A 14086-nucleotide genomic window follows, 5' to 3' on the forward strand; every position below is an offset into this window, starting at 1 on the left:
TCCCCGGAATTACGTCACGCGGCCCCGCCGCTCCCGCGCTCACAGCGCCACCTGCAGCTCGGAGGCCGGGACCGCCGCCTGCCGTTGGTTTTCCAACCTGCTAGAGCAGGCACCGGCTTCAGCCACCCCCGACGGCGATCGGGCCAATCCCGTGCACGCCCTTGACTCAACAGTACTTCCAGGAAATCATAGTGCAGGAATACTTGCAGCTGTAACCAAATTCAGGTTTACTGGGCTGTTTATTTCAGCATTTGATGATGGCAAAAGGTAACAGAACATTGTCCATTGGCCGAGGCCTGCTTATATACACAAAGAAGGGATTGCTATGATGCCTTTGAAAAGAATGAAAGTAAATTGGTAAATGTAGGGAAAAGCAAAAGTACACTTTAGCAATGAGTATACTTTGACCAAGTGTAGTTGAATAGTAATGTAAACACTTTCTTGGCCACCCCTAGGTCTTCTGAAACTGCAGGAAGATTCAGTTTAATGCATCAGCTCCAGTTGTTGCGGTGGTGGTGGATCTTCATTTCTGCACCCCTAGTGTCTGGCGGTGTGCACCTCATATGATGAATGCTCAAAGAATTACCCGAGGTTTGAACGGACCTCAAAAAAGCAGCAGCTGCTCAGAAAAGAGGACTTGGGGCAGGAATCATTACAGGAGTTTGCAGGAAGACAAGGAGTTGGCCTCAGTGAGGACTGACGCATCTTCCTGAGGCACAGAGGGGGCCCTTCGCCAACCCTGTGCCATCTCAGGAAATTAAGAATTAAGGTTGTCTGCTGTGAGAGGGATGGTATGAAGGATAAAAAAGAAAATGGAATAAAACTGGAAATAACTAGTGCAGGGAACTTAACAAGGCGTCAAGAGATAAAAAGAATTAGCTGCAGAAAGGGGCCAGTGGGAGGCCCACAGAGATTGCAAACACCTACTAGCTCTTAGTCTTCCCCCATCAGTATTCAGTCCACTTAGATGGGAGAGAGCAAAGCAGAAGAGAGATGCTATGGATTGAAAAGTGTCCTGCTGACATGAAGTGCAGCTCCCCATTTGGGGAGTTTGGAGATTGTCAGAAGTAGGAGCCTGATGGAATTCATGTCCTTATAAGCACAGGAAGAGACACCCGCGCTGACTCACTCTCTTCCAGCTGGGTGAGGATACAGGGAGAAGGTGATAGGTTAGAAAACCTTTCCTGGAGCCACACTGAGCAGTACCTTCATCTTGGACTCCCTGGTGTTCGAATGGTGAGAAATACTTGTTTAAGTCACCTGTAGTATGGCATATTGTTCTAGCAGTTGAGCAGACGAATACAAGAGTTAAGGGAGATCAGCCAGTGTAAAGGCAAAGAAAACTATTACAGCTAAACAATGTATCACTAAAACAGTTGGTGATGAGCAAGGACAGCTGAAGGCATTAATGGTGAGGTAGAAGGGCATTGCCACTCACATTTTACTGATGGGAAGACTTGAGTCCAGAAACAGAGCTGCCATAGGCCCACAAGTACTCAGTAGCACCAGGACCAGAGCCAGCTGCTAGTCTCAAGCTTGCTGTCTTCCTCAGGTTTTAGATACTTGCCACTGTCTGTATGGAAACTAACCACACAACAGCAAACCGCTTCAAACGTATTTATTATTTTTATAGACTCAGTTCACTAATAATCCTGCAATATATGCTGGTGGAGGGGACTCCAGGCCCAGGCTCACGCACCTGGCCAGGCTGAGCACCACTGTCCAGCAAGTACCTGTCTCAGGTAAGGCAGCTTTCTGAGTGGGTTCCCAGGAGCAGCATGGCAGACAGGGAAGAGGCAAGGAGCTTCAAAGACAGCCAGTGTGCCCAGCCTGTGCTGTGCTAAGCATGAGCTGCCACCTTGTGGTGGCTTCAGACCCTGACTTGGGAGCTCCAGAGAGCATTTCCAAGAAGGTTAAGACATGATCAAAGGTGTCTGTGAGACCATGGCAGAGACTGGCTGGCTTTCTGCTGAACAAATGCTTGGATGACAGCCTCTTTGCAATCACACAGCTGCAATGCAGAAAGGCATTAGGAGGCCAGGCTGGTATTAGGAACTGACGAAGTGGCCCAATCCCAGGCTAGAATGGTATTGCCTGCCCTGTGGCATCCAGGTGGCTCTGGTGACTCAGGATTCCTTTGGGATCTTCTCATTAACACCCTGTTACGTGGATGGCACTTTTCAAAGCTCTTTAAATCTATCCATGGGCGGTTTCTTCTGGGCACCTGAGATTGTACTCCTTCCTGCTCACCGGCGCTGGTTGAGACCTGTCAAGTTTTTGAGCTGTCACAGGAATGGAAACAGAGAGTGATGAGGCTGTGCCCTGCATCTGGGACCCCAGTGGGAAACATGAGGACTTCAAGGTAGCAGCATGACTGGGGCGCAGGCAAGGGCACATCAGGGTCTTGGGAGTCCTTGGTGTTTCTTGACGGGGTACTTAGAATCGAGAGCAGATGAAACCAGTGTCAGCTTTCCAGCTGAAGACTACGAAACTGTCTGGGGTCAGTGACACAGGCTGGAAGGACCACAGGGCTAGGGTGGGGTGGGGAAGGCAGGGAGGGCTGGGTGGCACTCACCGTCACTGCTGCACCCATGAGTCCCTGCACTACTGCCTCTCCAGTGGACTTTACCTAGAAGGAGACAGAGTCAGGTTCTTTCAAATCGGCACCCCAAGTGCAAAGAAGAGACAGGTAGGATAAATCAGGAGCCTATGAGCCTCAACAGGTCGAGTTAAGAGGAACTTGTGTCCTGGAGGGAATACCCATAACCAACACAATCACAAAAAGGCCAGGTGTGTCTCCTAGGGAAAGGTTGGGATGAGAAAGCAGCCGAGTTCCTTGGAAGGCTCCCAACTATCAGCAAGAGTCACCAGCTATGGCCTGAGGAGGACGTGGGCCCGCTGAGGAGGCTTCCCAAATGGCGTGCCCCTACTACCTGCTTGGCAGTGTGGCCCATGTTCATGGCATCATTAATCCGGTTCTCCAGGAAGCGCCAAGTGTCCTCAAAGTCTGGAGAGGAGTCTTGCATCATCACCAGCTCAGTCGTGTTGTAGATGCCAGCCAGCACAGCTCGGCGGGTGTACCAGTTAAACTGCAAAGAAACCCACCCAGAAAGGAGGGTTACCACCACTGTTGGGGCTGGGGCGGTCTGGGGTAGTTCCTACCCAAAGCCACTGGCACTTGTGGGCTCCCTCCTGAATTCTTCCTTGCTTCCCAGATAAAGATGGCCTTCTGCTCCCAAACCTTGCTGGCTCTCAGAATAACCCAGGCTGCAGTACAAATGCAGACTCCTGGGCCCAACCTCTAAGAGTTTAGAGTCTGTGGGTCTGAAGTAAGTGCCAGGAATGTGGATGTGTAATAAGCATCCTAGGTGATTTGGCTACATTCAGTCTGTTTTTGGAAGGTGAAAAGAGTTAAGTTTTAGGGCATCTAGTTGTAAAAGTCAGGAGTGGCCAAACCTCAGTGTGTTCATTAGTGAAGAGAAGCTGACATAGGAGCTGAACAGATCAGAGCCCCTGGGAAGCTGTTCTTAAGAGCACAAGCTCAGCTGCTTCGTGTTTTATTCCTTTAATTTCTTTGCTTTCTAATTTCATTTTCCTACCATCTCCGTTGGTGGTATATTCCCATACGGGGCAAGTTTATTAAAGCACTTTGTTAGAACTGGGGTGGGGGTGTCTCTGCCTCCCCATGCTGGATTCCACATAGGTCCCATCACATATTAATTTCTTTCATGAAGGGGTACTTTTAAAAAAATTTCTAGCAGAAACATGATAGCATTAATGAGTCAGTCTTTCCTGGTGCCTGTTTTTAAAGGTTTATTGAGCTCTTAGAAAGCACGGCAAGATGGGTTGGGGGAAGAAGTTTCCTTTTAGAGCAGTGGGTGTCTCCATGGCATCCTCTGTTTTTTAAATCAGTCTCCTGAAAGGCACACACTAAGAAAGTCTGCCTCAGCATCTAAATCTTAGGAGACTTATTGGGAAATTATGAAATAGCAGCCCGGGCACAAAGTCCTCTGATGCTTGTGTCCCCACTGTGTTGGGTGCAAGGAATTATCACTGGGCTGTGGCTAAAGTGCTGGTCCCTGGAAGAACAACACCTGGATCCCCTGGGGTTCACTGGGGGACCTTCAGCAAATCTTAGCTCTCCTTTGCAAGATGGAAAAGACACTGCAAGCTCCCTGAAAGGATTTGTAATCAAAGAAATTTCACAAATATATTAAGAGATGCTTAACCACACTCTTCCCAGAATCCTGTGGGCTGGTAGAAAGCACTCACGTCTGTGGACTGGTCCCCAGCGTAATGCCACATGTCATCCACCATGCTGGTGAGCAGACTCAGGCTGGGCGGGATGTTCTGAGGGAGCAAGAGGATGCCGAGGGCCTGAGGAGAGAGTGACAGAGGAGTAGGTACCGTGCAGAGGTAGCAACAGCGGCTAGGTGACTGGCACCTTGTGTCTCCTAAGCTACAGAAAGGGGCCCAGATCTCATTTTGAAACCCAACCTTTCCACCCACTGGCATGAGCTTCTGGCAGCTAATAGCCCTGACCACAGCTGACCGAGTCAGAGGCAGATCCTACCCTGTGTGACCTGATCAGATTCTCAGTCCCCAGCAGGTGGACCTGGGAACAAATGCAGACAGCCTAGGGGCTCGCTGGCCTCTGAGAACTGATAGCGAGGGGAGGGGCGCCCATCCTGTAATGTGGAGCAAGTAGCACAGCCAGGAAGGGAGTCTGGAGATGGTTTCTAGGTACAAGTCTAAGGCCTTTCCCAGGGCCCAGTAGCTTTCCTGCCCCTGATGCCTCCACCATAGCCTCATTATATATTCCTTCCAGATTTTCTTTTCTTTTTTTCAAGTTGATTTCTGTTACCTGCAACTAAAAACCCTTCAGTTAATATAAGCAGTGGCACAACACAGAGATGCCTCCATTAGGAGACATCATCTCCTGGCAGGGCAAAGTCTTGCCTCTTTGCCAACTCTAAAATCCATTGGCTGTGGCCCGGGGAACTGGTCAGGGAGTTCCTGGATTGGCTGGAATTCTCTTATTGAAGCAGCCCAGGAAAGCAGGAGGCAGCCTGAGGCCTAGTATATGCACTGCCCCTGCTTAACTGCAAGGTGGACTGAGTCAAGGCCAGAAGTCTGGAAACCAGGTGTGGCCAGCAACGATAGGGGACAGCACCGGGGCACTGCCGGGGTTCAAATGTCTGTCAACCGATTGGGCTCCCCGCCGCGCAGCAGATGCTAGATGATCTGAGTTCCCCTCATTCTGATGTGCTTTGACTCCACGTTCTCAACTGCGAGGATGGTCCACACTATGACAAGTTTTGCCACAGGAAATAGTTAGCTTAAAAAAAGGGGGGAGGGGATCTCAAATATCACATGGACAATTTAAAGAGAAATTCCGGTCCTCTGATACTTAGAACATGACAGACCTTTTAATAATGATGGCCAGCAAAATCTTCTGACTTTTCTAATTTCCTTCACAGATTCTTCCTCACTGCAGACTGTGGCACATGGGCTCACTAGGACCCACCCAAGATGTGACCCAGCATCCGGCCACTAAGCATCCAGGAACTGAGACACAGATGACTCAGTTACTCTCTGGTGGTTCCAAGTCTGAAGCCTGGCTCCACCGAGGGCTCTGAGTAACCCTGGGCATGTGAGATGGATGAGCTGACTTCGAAACAGTGTGCAAAGTCCTCTGAGAGAAAGGTGCTGTGAATTACAAATATTAATACTTCGCTGCCCTGGGCCTGGATATGGGCTCTGTACCCGGGGCCAGTGCTCAATGTACGGGATCAGCATTCTCAGCCTGGTTTCCACTGCGTCCCTCAGGAACTGGTCTGTCTTCTTCTTCCTGGAAGAGGGAAAAGAAAACAGTGTGTCTCTGGGTCAAAGGCACGGGCTCAGGGCTATGCTGTTTACTGAGCCCTAGGCAGGAGGGGCCCACCAGCAGCTGAAGCTGGCCAGAGAACAGAGGTCAGAGATAAGTGGCTGCATTTCATTTCCATCAAAGCAGCAGGGCTGCTCAATGCTACTGTCTCTGGTTCTGTGCGGACGGGCCTCTTGGAGATAGCTGGTGGGGCCCGAGTGCCTCAACCCTCAGCAGCCACCCTGGGCAATAAGGACAGAGGACTTACTCTGCCTGGCCCAGCTGTACCAGCTTCTGTTCCTCTTCCAACATGCGGCTGAGTTGAGTGTTGCACTGGGTCACAAAATGCAGAATCAGCTCGCTGCCATCACTGCCAAACATGCTGGCTGCCGCACTGGAGAGCCCCAGAGACTACAAAAGGGCAGGAGAAGAAAAAGAGTGGCAGGCAAACGCAGAGGACGACAGTTACCTGTTCGTCATTAGTGCCTCCTCTAGTATCAGCAGCTTCATTTCCAGCAGCATCAATATTTCCAGTGGTGGAATGTTGAGGTCTCCTATTGGTTGACCTAAAGACCTCTCTTATGCCACAAAGCTCAAGACTGTACCCACGTTCCTCCTCCAGAACTGCTCCTTGACCAGTGGCCCTAATCTCAGAAAATGGCACCATTACCCCACACACGCAATGGACAATACTGCTACCTTTTAACCTCCCACCCCCCAGCCCCATGTCACTGTATCTACCCACTTGCTTCCATGTTCACAGCCACTGCTCTAGGCCAGAGCACCCGCACCTGCCCCGGACGACTGGCAGCGGCCTCCCGTGACTCCATCCAATGAAATGTGTCAAATTTAATCCCGTATCTCCAATTATTCTTAGACACAGTGAGGCCTCACTCCTTAAAATGACCCATAGGATCTTGGCTGATTTGGCCTCAAGTCACCTTTCCTCAGTTTCACTCCTCCCATCTCTTTCCTCTCTGTGTGATTATTTCCTTTGCTGCTGCTTCTTCCTCCTTTTTTTTTTTTTTAAAGATTTATTTATTTATTTTATACAAGAACTGGGGTATAGGCCAGATGCACGGGAGGGTAAGAGGATTCACCAGAGACAGAGCGGGGAACAGAACAGGCAGTGACTAAGCACACTGTTGAAGGGAGCAGCGGGCAAGACAGGAGAGGTCTGCTGCACCATGTGGGGCCCTCAATGGCCAGCTGGGATGGAACCGGCGCTGCAGAGGCTGCGGACAGCTTCACAGCACTGCACTCAATTGCCTGAGCTACCAAGAGAGGCCCTTCTTCCTCTTTTTAAAAAGATTTATTTATTTTTGCGTAGAAGATCTAGGGTGCAGGCCAGAGGTGTTAGGGGTGTGTGTGTGAGAGGATTCACCAGAGACAGAGTGGGGAGCAGAACAGGCAGATGTACTGAAATACACTGCTGAGGGGAGCAGCGGGCGAGACAGGAGAGGTTTGCTGCTAGAGGTCAATCCTGGCTGGGGATTGAACTCAGGCCGTTGTGATGGCACTGAGACTTAGTCCCTAGGCCACCAGGGAGGCCCTCCTTTGGTTCCTCTAATGCAATAGATGTCTTTCTCCTTTCCACATGCTGTTTCTCTAATTGGAATTATCCAGGTAAAGACTACTCATTCCTCAGCTCTCAAAAGCCTTTCCTGACCACCTTCCCACTTTACCCCTGATTAGATCAGGGCCTCCATCATGTGTGTCAATAACACTTTTCCCTGACAGCACTTATTGCATTTTATAAATACAACTTGATTAACATCACCAGAGGGGAAGTTCAACAAGGGCAGAACCGTGTCCATTTTAACCATTATGATGCCCTTAAGACCGAGCACAGTACCTGGTGCACACCATTTGCTCAGGAGACATTAAAAGAATGTGTAATAAAAGTTATTTTTTAAAAAATTGAAAGCAGGGCCTCCCTTGGTGGCGCAGGCGGTTGAGCACTAGGCTGTGAAGCTATCTGCAGCCGCTGCGGCGCTGGTTCAATCCTACCGGCCAGCGAGGGTCCCACATGGCGTGGCAGACCTCTCCTGTCACGCCCACTGCGCCCCTCAGCAGTATATTTCGTCAGCCTGCCTGTGCTGTTTCCTGCTCTGTCTCTGGTGAATCCTCTTACCCTCCTGTGCTTCTGGCCTGTACCCCGGTTCTTTTATAAAATAAATAAATAAATCTAAAAAAAATTGAAAGCAGACATCAAAATGTTGATCAATAGTAAGATCTCCAATGATTTTTGCATTCTTTTTCATGTTTGTATTACTCCAAGTTTTCAGTGAGTATACAGTGACGTCATATAGTATACACATTTTGCTTGGAAGTCTTGTTAACCACATGGGCTCCTGGGACAAAGAGGAGACAAGAGAAATAACAGGGGTATAATCTAAAGCAGTCTGCTCCAATGTAGGAGGAAATGCTGGTTGCTAGACTCGCTGAGAAAAATAAATGCTTTGCTCTCCAAAATGGTGCCTTCTTGGGAGTTTTCACACATCCTATCTCATCACTTTTAACATGCATGTATTTTACATTTTTTAGTAAGAAGTGGCATACCTCAATAGGCAAAAATTGTTCTTTTTTAGTGATGCATAAAATGGTTAATTCTTATAACCAATGGTGCCTTAGGTGAAGTTTGAGTACAGGCAGTGCCACCTGATGGACTGCCTTTAGAGTCTCTCGAGAACCAACTCCATGGTATATTCTTTTTTGTTTATAAAATAGAGCCAGGGGCCTCCCTGGTGGCATAGGGGTCAAGTCTCAGTGCTATCACTGCCACAGCCTGAGTTCAATCCCCGTTCAGGGAGCTACCCACATGGTGCTGCAGACCTCTCCTGTCTCACCCGCTGCTCCCCTCAGCAGTGTATTTCAGTAGATCTGCTTGTTCTGTTCCCCATTCCGTCTCAGGTGACTCCTCTCACTTCCTGCATTTCTGACACCCCAGTTCTTCTATGCATAAATAAATATTTTAAAACTAAATAAAAAATAGAGCCATTTTCACCCTACTGGTAAATCCTATAGCAGTGAAGGGCTTCAAGCTGAGCTGCCCTCAGCTCCAGTTAGTGTGACTCCCTTCGGCTGACCTTAGTGAGGCGTCCCAGTCCTCACCCATACACACCTGGGCTCCTTCGGCGATTGCTTCTGCTGTCCACCCGTGGGCCGGCACGAACTCCAGGGCTGCCGTCAGGATGCGGTGCTGCAGCTGCTCCTCACTCTCGTGGTCCTCCTCCTCTTCGCCACCCTGATCCGTATACCTGAGAGCCAGATCCCAGACAGACATAGGGAGAGAGCTCAGCACACCTTTCCTCACTGCCCACTGCCAGGTGTGCACAATGTGCCTCTTGAGAAACCAGATGCTCCGTGGCCCCTCTAAGCACATGCTGGAAGGACATTTACTTTTGTGTCAGTATTGCTGTTTCAACACCAGCACAATCACCACTTTGTCTTCCTTCCCCTCCCACACCGTCCTGCCAGGAGGTTATAGGTGAGAAAGGCAAATGCTCCCGCGGCACCCCAGTTTCTCTGCTTCTAGCCCTCAGCACGCTGTTACTCTAGCCCCATCTGCGCCAGATTGTAATTCCAGGAGGACCGGGACCACAGTTACATTATTCACAGAGCCTGGAATAAAGTAGATCCTCAAAAAGCATCTGTTAATTGAAATGAAAAGTGCTTTAATCAGGAGATCACAAAAAATGATTGGGAACACTAATTTCAGAGCTGAGAGGAGTCTCTTCAGTGGCAGAATTAAGAAAAAGTATCTAATATGAAGGTCAATTCTTATTACCTTTCAGGAGGGCAATCTGGCCCCACATAAGCAATAAAATATTAAAGTTGCCTATCCTTTGACTCAGTGCTCCCAATGCTGAGAGCATCACACCTTATTACATCAATTTTAATAGCAGTGAAGGAAACCTAAATATTTACCAATAGGTAAATAAATTTTGGTCCCACCATTTGCCAGAGTATTATACAACCATGAAAATAATACAGACTGTGAAAAGACATTTAATACTGTTGAGTGAAAAACAGAGAGCCTGGAACAGCATGTATAGTGTATAATGTATTTAGTATATACTCAGATTTGTGAAACACGCTTATAGAAATATCTAAAAGACTATTCCCAAAAATGCTCATTATTTCAAGTTTTGTGACTGGTGGTCATTTTTGTAAACTTCTTTGTATTGTCTAGATGTTTTAGAATGTACAGGCACTTTTCATAAAAAAACAATTCACAGATAGCCTGGAAAATGATGGAAGGTGAGAAGGGACACAGAGGACGGGCGAAGGAGAGGCACAGACAGGCTCAAGCATGCAAATGGCCAAACACAGAACTGGGAGTTCTGGTGCCTACCTGGGGGGTGAACGAGAAGACTCTGAATTGGGTCCTGCTGCCCCCTGTGACTCAGAATGTTGCTGAGAAAAAGAGGGAGGAGGTTGCTGCTTCTGCTCATCTGAAGACTTTAGCTGCAGAGCTGAAGCATGGAAGGCACGTGGCACCGGGGCTGGTCGGCAGCGGGACACTAAATCAGAAACTGGGCTGGTCAGTCAGGGACACTTAGCAAAGAAACCCATGGAGACCCAGATGGGGAAGGGGAAAAGCAGGACAAGGCTACTTCAGAGCCAGATATCCAAGTGTTGGGTCTCAGATCCATAAAACCTTGGATAAACTGGCAACACATATGTATGACATGATGGCAAAAGTATCAGCCAGGAAAGCCATGGCTTCTAGATCTGTCTCTATTATGTCAGCTGTATGGGTAGCAAACCATTTTACCCCAGTGAGCATTAATTTAATAACTTCCAATTTAAAAAATCTTTGCTTAATGGGAATGTTGTGAAGCTCAAACAAAAGTAACTTGGAAATGTTACATATTTATATATATATTTTTTTTAAAGATTTATTTATTTATTTATTTATACAAGCACTGGGTACAGTCAGAAGCGCGGGAGGGTGAGAGAATTCACCAGAGCCAGAGCGGGGAGCAGAGCAGGCAGAAGGACCGAAGTACACTGCTGAGGGGAGCAGCGGGCGGCAGGAGGGGTCTGCGCGCCATGTGGGACCCTCCTCCGGTGGCCGGGGAGCAGCCGGGGATCGAACCGGCGTCGCAGAGGCCACGGGCAGCTTCGCAACCCAGTGCTCAACCGCAGCGCCACAGGGGAAGCCCTACATATTTATATTTTATGGCAAGAACACTGGACTAGAGGGCCTTCCTGGTGGCAAAAGGGGTTAAGCACAGCACCGTGAAGCTATCTGTAGCCTCTGCAGTATGAGTTCCATCCCCGGCCAGCCAGGGAGCTACCTACATGGCTCAGCAGACTTCTCCTGTCTCGCCTACCTGCCACTTCCTTCAGCAGTCTATTTCAATCAGTCTGCCTGTTCTGCTCCCCACTCTGTCTCTGGTGAATTCTCTCACTCCCCACCCTGCTGGCCTGTAGCCCAGTTCTTGTATGCATTAATAAATAATAAATAAATCTTTTAAATAAAACAACAACAGGGCCTCCCCGGTGGCACAGCGGTTGAGCGCTGGGCTGCTAAGCTGCCTGCAGCCTCTGCAGCCCCGGTTCAATTCCCGGCCGCCGGGGTGAGGGTCCCACATGGCGCGCAGACCTCTCCTGCCACCCACTGCTCCCCTCAGCAGTGTTCTTCATCAGTCTGCCTGTTCTGTTCCCCGCTCTGGCTCTGGTGAATTCTCTCACCTTCCCACACTTCTGACTGTACCCAGTGCTTATACAAATAAATAAATAAATAAAACTTAAAAACAAAACAAAACAACATCAACACTGGACTAGAAATGAGAAGACTCCCCTACAGTTATGTGGTGTCTCTGGACAGGTCACTAATTTCTGCTTCCTTATCTGCCACACTTGCAACACCCCACTTACTTTACGAAAGGGCTTTGGAAAGCACAGGTTCATACTGTGTTTTCTTTCCTAACATTTTATTATAAAAGTTTCCACACTACAGACAAGTTGAAAGATCCATGGCATGAATACCTGCATATCAACCTAGGTTCTACATATCTACACATCACACTTTTTCACCCCTTGATCCATCTTAGTTTTTGATGTATTTGTTGTGTATCTCGGCATTCTTCATCTCCAAACATTTCAGCATGCATGTCATTAACTGAGTTTGCTATGAATTTGGTGTTCGTGAGATCATTCTCCCCAAAAAGGTTCAGGTAGGCTTTTTCTAATATGTGTCATCTTAGCTTGTGGCACTAAGGTCCATCAAAGCCCTGTTAATCTTGGAAGAAACTTAAAAATGGAGAGTGCCTAGATTTAGGGATATCTCCAGAAATACGTTTTTTAATTGGAGAAACCTATATCAAGGCTGGACTTATATCAGAGGTAAGGTTTGGTCACATGAAATCATGCTCTCTTTGTCATGTTGAAATCCCCTGCTCACCTTGATGCCCCAGGTCCCTTAGTGCAAGACAAACCTCCTGGTTCACCCCATGTTACTTTAGAATGTACAATTGTATTAAATGTATTAAATTGGGTCTTTTTTTCTCTTACTAATCTCTCTAATTCTTTCAGTAGTCCTGCCTCAGATGAACCCAAAGGGGTGGGGGAATTTCCCCCTGTGCTTTGACATTGTTCCTTTATAGAGGTGATGTTTACATATAGTAAAATGCATCTTAAATCTGCTAATTCTAACTTTTGACAAATGTATACACTTGCATAACTGGAACACAAATCAGTTCTTAATTTAGATAGAAATATTATCATGGGGCTCCCCTGGTGGCGCAGCGGTTGAGTGCTGGGCTGCGAAGCTGCCAGCAGCCTCTGCAGAGCCAGTTCGATCCCCAGCTGCCGGGAGAGGGTCCCACATGGCGCACAGACCTCTCCTGCCGAGCCTGCTGCTCCCCTCAGCAGTGTCTTTCGTCAGTCTGCCTGTTCTGCTCCCTGCTCTGGCTCTGGTGAATTCTCTCACCCTCCCGTGCTTCTGACTGTACCCAATGCCCATATAAATAAATAAATAAATCTTCAAAAAAAAAAAAAAAATTATCATTGTCCCAGAAAGTTACCTCTCCTCCCTAGGAGAAATGCTCGCCTTAGTTTTGCCTATCCTACAGTTTCATCTAAACAGAATCACTGAATGTGTTCTTTTTGTGTAAGACTCTTTTGTTTAGTATGTATTTTTAGACTGATTCATATTTTTGTGTAAATCAGCGCTATGTTACTTTTTATTGCTGAGGAATGCTCATGAGGAAGACACTAATTTGGTGATGGCCAACTGGGCTATTCCAAAGTTGGCTTTTATGAACAAAGTTGCTATGAATAGAATGTGTACAAACCTTTTTTTGTGGACATATGTTTTATTTTTTCTTGGGTGAATACCTAGGATTGGATTTGCTGCATCTTAAGGATTCGTTGTACTAAACATATGTTGTTTGGAGTTTGTATTAAAAACAAGGGCGGTCATGGACTAACTCACGGAATAATTTTAAAGGAAACATAGAACAATGTGTGCAAAAAATCATTATATTAGTATGCGTACAGAAAAAGGCATGGAGTAAATAGTCATGGAACTTTGAAAAGGGCAGGGGTGGTCCCAAAGCAATGTTGTTGAACCGCTGTGGTTGAGAAGTTTTTAGGTGAAATACAGGAGAATATATGTTACTGTGTCAAATGCATATATTCCATTTCTGGAGGTGACACTGGTCTTCCAGTTATGGCAGTGATACAGAGTTTCCTCTCTTAAACGGCCAAGGGACTTGTCGGAGTTAAAGAGACAGGGTCAGAGGTAGTCAGATTTGCAACCAACGAGGTGCGCCCCTGAGCAACCCAGTCCTCTCTGGGGCTCCACTAAATTGGAATAACAGACCCTGCCCGGCAGGTCTTGGAACCCAGAGCCAAGACAGGGTGCAGAAGTGAACCAGGCAGCCGGCTCAAGCCCAGGACGCCAGTAGCTCCGCGCGGATGCCCTTCACCTCACCTTGCTCGTGGCCCTACATGACGGCCTCTTCCGCCCCTCACCCAGCCCGGGTCGATCTCGCGGCCCCTCCTCACTCCTCCCACCCCCGGCTCGGCCGCCCCCCTCACCGGGCAGGCATCGCAGCTGCAGGAGCCTCCAGCCCGCCCGGCCGAACACGCGGAACACCGCCGCCGCCATCTTGGAAGCGGGCACACCGCCCACTACGACGTGACGGACAATATCCGGAAGGCGACGCGGACACTTCCGCCCTCCTAGCGCCGCGGCACCCGCCC

The 14086-nt window shown here is 48.3% G+C and overlaps 1 protein-coding gene across 1 annotated transcript; it reads right to left on the reverse strand.

The window, feature by feature from the left end:
- Nucleotides 1–726: 726 nt before the first annotated feature.
- Nucleotides 727–14015, reverse strand: COQ9 (coenzyme Q9). The gene is made up of 9 exons (XM_037516483.2): nt 13922–14015; nt 10224–10392; nt 8991–9126; nt 6135–6277; nt 5767–5851; nt 4273–4377; nt 2934–3089; nt 2576–2629; nt 727–2282 (listed from the first exon to the last, which is right to left on the reverse strand). The coding sequence occupies exons 1-9, from the start codon at nt 13989–13991 to the stop codon at nt 2247–2249; spliced, it is 954 nt and encodes a 317-aa protein (XP_037372380.1). The 5' UTR covers nt 13992–14015; the 3' UTR covers nt 727–2246.
- Nucleotides 14016–14086: the final 71 nt, after the last annotated feature.

Source organism: Talpa occidentalis, unplaced genomic scaffold, assembly GCF_014898055.3.
Source record: "Talpa occidentalis isolate TD23 unplaced genomic scaffold, MPIMG_talOcc4v2.1 talOcc4.17, whole genome shotgun sequence".
In the NCBI taxonomy this organism is placed as follows: domain Eukaryota; kingdom Metazoa; phylum Chordata; class Mammalia; order Eulipotyphla; family Talpidae; genus Talpa; species Talpa occidentalis.